Source organism: Neopelma chrysocephalum, unplaced genomic scaffold (assembly GCF_003984885.1).
Source record: "Neopelma chrysocephalum unplaced genomic scaffold, ASM398488v2 Primary Assembly neopelma1_23, whole genome shotgun sequence".
In the NCBI taxonomy this organism is placed as follows: domain Eukaryota; kingdom Metazoa; phylum Chordata; class Aves; order Passeriformes; family Pipridae; genus Neopelma; species Neopelma chrysocephalum.
Genome location: NW_020897691.1, coordinates 36,031,748 through 36,038,524, shown reverse-complemented (window position 1 = coordinate 36,038,524; position 6,777 = coordinate 36,031,748). Strand labels below are relative to the sequence as shown.

Sequence of the window (6,777 nt, the reverse complement as noted above, 5' to 3'; positions counted from 1 at the left end):
CCTCCGTCGTGGGTGGGGCCTCCCTCGTGGGCGGGGCCACCGTCGCGGGCGGGGCCAGGCCCTCCGCTCCCCCCCCGCCCCGCGCCGTGTGGGCGGAGGAAGGTGTTAAGTTATAATGACGGAGCAATTAACAGATAAGTGGGCATAATTAAGCCCACATGAGGTAACCGAGACAGGTTTAAGTGGACGTGTCCGGGTTGCTCTGCGAGTTGGTGGTGGGGCAGTTTCCCCCCTCGGACTAGCCCAAGGTAAGCAGAAGAGCCGTCCGTCCCGGGTCCGTGGAGGTGTCCTGATGGGGCAGAAGGCAAGGGAAGATGACTAAATACCTAAAATCCAAATTCTTTCATATACATAGCCCAAGATGAATAAAATAAAAAAAAAAGAGTAGAGTACCTCGCTGGATCTTGTCAGTTGGACTTCACCCTAACAATATAAGCTCAGTAATTGCAGGTACCCCCGACTATTCAAAAATTATGATATAAACTCAAGAATTGCATGTACCTCTGAGTGTTCAAAAATTATGAAGCAGCAAGCTTTTGAGCAATGTCAGCTTAAAAAGCAGGTTTAAAAAAAAGATTTTAAAACACACAATTAGGGGTGTTTTGGTGTTTGGTTCCTCTTGCTCCCCACCTTTACTCCTGGCCTTCAAAGTATAGTTGGGTCACATCCATGGCACATCAGGAACTTGGCTATTGGTATAAAACGGAAGCTGAGATGCACCTTCGGTGGGACTTTAAGAAGAGGGATTTCAGAAAGACACCAGTACTGCAGGCCTCATAAGTAAAGCTGAGAGGGCTGGCAGCGTAGCTGTGCACTACTATCTGTGGCTGTTAGTAAGTGTACGAAACACTGTTTTGTATCCACAAGAAGGTGAGTCTTTCTCAGCCTACAAGGTGTGACTGTGAAGCAACACAGCTTCAGCAGACATGAGGCCACTTTAATGACAATTTTTGAAGCTGTTGGGTTGTGTTTTTTGAAGCTGTAGGGTTGTGTTTTCCCACTCAGCATCACAGCTCTTATTTGACCAAGTTTTTTGAAGGTACCACTGTAAATGTGGTTGGTTCCAGAAAGGTGGTCCTGTTTTTTTAATGTGGGTGACTGCAGTCACTGTGCTGCACACAGTGCAGAAATGGATCAAGAATTCTTCAGCAGTGGATGCTCAAGTTTAGGTGTATGCAGAGCTGGATGCTTCCAGTCCTGGAGTTCAGTCCCCAGATTGTCAAGATCACCTGAGGAAAGAGTTGTTTTCTCCACAAGAATAATGTCACTATTTCCTTCTGCTACTGCACTTTTTTTCTTTCTCCTCCTTTCTGTTATGGTGGTCAGTCAGCCAGTTCACAGGCTGAAGTCCAACTTCAAGTGATCTTTAAGTTGCTGTTCATCGCTTTGAGGAAAATTGTATAGTCAGAACTCTGTAGCCATCTTTGGCAAACCCTTCATGTTTCCATGGCACAATTTAGACCCTTGCTCTGTATCTGCCATTCTGCCAATCTTTCTGTACCAACTGTGGAACCCACTAGCCAGTTTTAGCCAAATTGGGCAGAAAGGTTAAAGTCTCAGGGTATGAAGCTGGCTGGTTTATAGATGACATTTCTTTCTAAACAGCCACAAAACCTATTGCCCTTTGCCCAGTCTGTGTTTAAAGGGCATAATAGGGAACTCTGGGAAGAATAAAAAATACATTGAGGGAGCTGCTTTCTCACAGGGTGGGTGGGAGGAGTAGACAGGGTTATCACAGGGAACATGAACTTCTCAGAGACCAGGCTGCAGGTGCCTTACGAAACAACCCATCATATACTTGTTTGTGTGAGGTCCACGTAGACAATGCAGCTGTTGTTTAACATAACTCCAATATAACATCAGTTTATTGAGCGGCACTAAACTTTACAGTAGATTTCTATAACAATGTAATGCCAAAAAGTTCCAAGTCTCCTACCATCTATGTGACTGCAGCTCCAACCTGAAGTAAGCTTATCTGTGGTAAGATATTTGTGTAAGAAGAGAGGTGAAGCCAGAAATGTCACCTACACTTATCTAGCTTCTCTAGCTGCAACGTGACTGTGACCCTGCCAGATCCATGCAATCAGATACTGTGATAGGCACACGTGTTCCCAACATCAACTTGAGTGGCAACAGTAGATAAAAGGAGATGCAGAGGAAGACGCAACGCTGCCCTGAAACACTCACAGGCTAAGTAGGTACAGTAAGTGAGCATGGTTTTCAAATGGCCCGAGGGCTGGCCTAACTTTATTCCTGTTGAAGTCAGAGATAAAACTCCCATAAATGGAGCCTTTTTGAAAATCTCACCCTTGGGTCATTAAAATACTTGAAGAGATTGAAAATTGTACAGGCTTTAGATTAAATTTTGATCAGTTTTTATATGTATTTCAGGGGGTCCAGCTGTGGAACAACAATAAGAGGAGATTCTGTGTCTTTCTGTTTTGCTCACACTTTTTGTAAGTAAAATGTGTAGGAAAAATTATACTGTGGTTTTAATTACACCTCTAAACTGCAGTGTTATGGGCATACACGTGCTGCATGGAGCTATGAGGAACTGGTTCCATGACATATGATAAAGATTGTGTGACTGATGTACCAGTGAATTCTGAAGAGAGCAGGTAATCTTGCCATAAAGGCCCAAGACTGGTACTCAGGCAATCCAGTTCTATTTCTCAGTTCTGACATGGGCTTCCTGTATGACCTCAGCACAGTCATGTAATTGCTCAGTGCCTCAGTCCACCATCTCTTTAATAGGGTTACTACTTACTTATTTCCTTTCTCCCGCCCTGGCCTGCCTAACTTAGACTGCAGTTCTGCCAGGGAGTGGAGCATTTCTTACCACGTGCGGGGCCTTCACCCTGTACAATGAGACCTAATAGCAATGCCTGTAGAGTAATGCAATGCCAATTAAATAAATAAATGAAGTTGGTAATATCATTTAGGACTAGGTTTGCAGCTTCTAATTGAGCCCAAGGTCAAAGTGCTAGGCTTCCCTGGAACCTTGGGACATAAGGAAGTACTCCATGGAGAGGTTTTTGCACTGGTCAAAATCAGCCCCAAGCAGTAGCAAGTTTTGGGAAAGGGCTGAGTGTCAGTCATAGTTCTGCAGCTGACCTTCTCTAGCTAACTGCTGAAAGCCACAAGGAGAGGCTTCTCAGAGATGTGGTATTGGACTAAGCGTCTTCTCACTGCGCCTTCTCATCTGATCTTGGTTCCTGGCTCTTCAATGCTACTGCAGTTTTCCTCCCTACCAACTGCTAAATCATACATGTCAATGTCAGTGTCACAGTTGCAGAGTGGCTGGTGTCTTTTTGAGCTGCCTCGCATTCCCATAAGGGGCCACATTACAAGCTATGGCAGGGCACAATGTAGTGACCCAAAATGGAGTTGCAGTGAAAATTATTTCCATTACTTAAACCTGCATTCATTCTGATTAATTCAGTGTCTCTTACTATATTTAGATAATGGAGGATTAATTGTATGCATGCTGAAATGCTGTCCCTTGTAATAAAATCAGGCCAAACTATTCCTTGTGTCACTTGAATTCAAATCTTAACTAGACCCTGAGAGCCTTAGGCCTTACTTAGCAGAACGTATAAGGCATGCAGGATCGGGGCCTTGCTGTTTTCTATTCAAACTGAATAGTTTTCAAATCTCACTGCTTGTCTATAAATCTCACTGCTTGTCTATAATGCTAAATACATCAGGAACAATTTAATTTGCCTGCTAATTCTATCCAGCAGTGCTTCAGAAGCACACCTGTTTCTCAAGCATGGAGTTGTCTGTCTCTGGTATCAGAGACGACACTACTGTTGGACTATACCTAGTTCACACTCTAGGTCGATACCAAGCTGGGTCAGAATTGATGCATATACGTTGCAATATAATGTATTTATAGGTACATCCATATTAATAGCTTTATGTTCCATGTCTTTGTGGGTCACCCCTTTATTCAACCCATAATTAACTACGTCTTCGAGTGAGCTACTTTGGAGGGCTTTCTGCTAGGGTGCAGCCTCCGAGGAGGAGGTACAGTGGGATTATGCTCACGTGTGGACATGTCTGAACATGCTCCTGGTATCACCTCTGGGCAGAATTAAAGTTTTCAAAAAATTACGAATTTACCAGAATAACTCATACACCAATAATTTACGATGAGTACAAGTCAGAAAAGACACAGGAGTAATGCAACTCTTAAAAAGGGTTTGCTTGGAGAAGCTTGAGCGCTTTCCACCGCCTCCTTCCCGCCAGCCGGGCGGCGCGGCCGGGACACGGCTGCAGAGCCGCCGAGAAGCCAAGCCTTACCCTCGTCCGGTCCCGGCAGCTTCTCCAGCTCGCCCAGCCCCGGCGGCTCCCCCCATCCCGGCGCTCCCGCCCCGTCGGGGCGGCTCCTGCGCGGCACCGCCCGCCCATGGGCGGGCCGTGCCGTGCCGTGCGGTTTGGTTGAGGCTCCCTGCGTGTGTCTATAACTTTGTGTTGCTGCCGGTGGTTGTTAGGGGGATGTGGAAGTCGGCGGTGAGCAGGGTGACAGGCTGCTCGGGCGGGCTGCGGCGGCGGACGGGCTGGGCGCGGGCGGATCGCTTGCTTCTCGCCGGCTGCTCGCAGGGGGAGCGGGCTCTGTGCTGTTTTCTCTTCCTTCGCCTTTAAAGGGAAGGCTCTTCGGAGCTGAAGGCGCAGGAGCAGCAGGAACCATGCAGCAGCACTGCTTCTTCCTCCCGTGAATTCGGATCTCGATTGCTGCCTGTGTGGAGGTGGCTGTCGATCCAGCACCCCCCCGCTGCCTCCCGCCCCTCCCGATGTGGCTTTCCCTGCCTAGTCTGCCTGCGCTTTTTAAATGACTTAAGTGAAGGGGGGAAAAACTGTCAAGATGGCAGCAGCAGGAGCAAGGAGGTTATGAATGTGGTGTTGATGCTGGAACAAAACCTATTCTCTTTGGCAGCCCTAGGGAGGGCTTAAAGCTTCTGGACCTGTTGGAAGACTGGCGATTTGTTCCCGTTCTGTTTGCTTTTTCCCTGCGAGAAGAAGGATTTATTATTATTTTAAACCGACCAGCTCCTGGGGTGGCCTTCTCCTGCCCCCTGCTCCGTCGGCTGAGAGATTTTTGGGGGTTGCTTGCGTGTGGCTTGGGGCACCGCAAAGTGACAGGCTTACGCTAGTGTGCAGTTGGATGTATGCTAAGACTTCGGCTCCCTTTAGGGCGTTCTGAAGAAGGAAAAAGTCTTCGGCGTAATCCGAAGGACCCCTCTCCCTGCCCTTCTGCCGAGGGAGGGCGCAAAGGACCACCCCCCCAAAAGGCAAGATATCTGCGGAAGCGACGGGGAGCGAGCTCGGGGGCGTGGGGGGGTTCTCTCCCGGCTGGATATAGCGCGGTTCCTGCTGGAGCTACTTCTGCATCCGCATGGAGTGAAACATAAACAAACGCACACACGCATCGCGGGAGCGGCCGCCGCTCCGCCGGCGCGGAGGGCAGCGCCGCGGGCGCCTCCGGCACCGCCCGGCCCGCGCTGCCCGCCCTGCGCGGCTGCTCCGGCTCCTAATCTGATTTTTTTTTTTTTTTTATCTCTCCCTCCCCTTTTCTCTCCCCGCTCGCAGCTCCGGCGTGCGCATCGCCTGCGGAGAGCGGGGCTCCGGGCGCAGCGGAGAGCCGGCCAGCCCTTAGCGGAGCGCGGCATGCTCGCCCGGCGTCCCCCCGCCTGCTAGGCTCCCGTCGGCACCGAGGAGGCGGCGGAGAAGGAGCGGGGTCGGCGGCCACCCGCCCGCCCCGTCGCAGCGCCCCGCAGCCGCCCGCGGGGGAGGCCAAGATGGCAGAGGCGTCGCCCCCCGCCCCGCTTTCGCCCCTGGACGTGGAGCTGGACCCCGAGTTCGAGCCGCAGAGCCGCCCCCGCTCCTGTACCTGGCCCCTGCAGAGGCCCGAGCTGCAGGCCAGCCCAGCCAAGCCCGCCGGCGAGCCGACCGCCGACGCCGCCTCCATGATCCCCGAGGAGGAGGACGACGAAGAGGAGGGGGGCGGCTCGGCCATGACCGTCGGCAGCGCGGCCCCCGCGGGCGGAGAAGCGGCGGCGGCGGCCACCGCCGTGCCGGAGGAGGCGGCGCGGCTGCTGGCCCCGCTGCCCGGAGGCGGCCCGGAGGGGCCGAGCCTCTCGCCGGGGGGAGCGGCGGCGGCGGGCGGCGGGGGGCTGAGCGGGGGCCCGGCGGCGGCGCCGAGGAAGTGCTCGTCGCGGCGCAACGCGTGGGGCAACCTCTCCTACGCGGACCTCATCACCCGTGCCATCGAGAGCTCCCCGGAGAAACGCCTCACCCTCTCCCAGATATACGACTGGATGGTCCGCTGCGTGCCCTACTTCAAGGACAAGGGCGACAGCAACAGCTCGGCCGGCTGGAAGGTGAGGCGGGATCCCGGGGCCGCGGCGAACTCGCCGCGCCGCCCCGACGGGCGCGCTGCCCGCGGAGAATGCGGAGCGGAGCGGGGTGTCAGCGGCTGTCCCCGACGGCAGCCGGCCGGGCGCTGGTGCTGGCCCTGCTGGTGGTGGTCGCCCTGTCGCCTTTGTTTTTTTTAAGAGGGGGGTAAGAAAAGTTTTGTCTCTTTCCTGTTGCTATGTGCAAGCGGTGAGGGCTCCTGACTCAGGGGGCTGGGGAGACGCTGGAGCGGAGCTGGCTTCTCTGGTGCACAAGCACGGAAGCAGGGAAGTATTTTTAAGGTGTGTGGGTTTTGTTCTTTTTTTTTTTTTTTTAAGTTATAGTTACCTTTGGTGTTACTCATGCTGGAAATAAGCAGAG

General features: G+C 52.4%; 1 protein-coding gene across 1 annotated transcript in view; it reads left to right on the top strand.

Moving 5' to 3' along the window:
* The first annotated feature begins 5,490 nt into the window (after window positions 1-5,490).
* Window positions 5,491-6,777, top strand: part of FOXO3 (forkhead box O3) — a 92,011-nt gene continuing 90,724 nt past the window's right edge. The window contains exon 1 of the mRNA XM_027693689.1: window positions 5,491-6,383. Coding sequence (XP_027549490.1) covers window positions 5,802-6,383 — 582 coding nt within the window. The 5' untranslated portion in view covers window positions 5,491-5,801. The remainder of the gene's footprint in view (window positions 6,384-6,777) is intronic.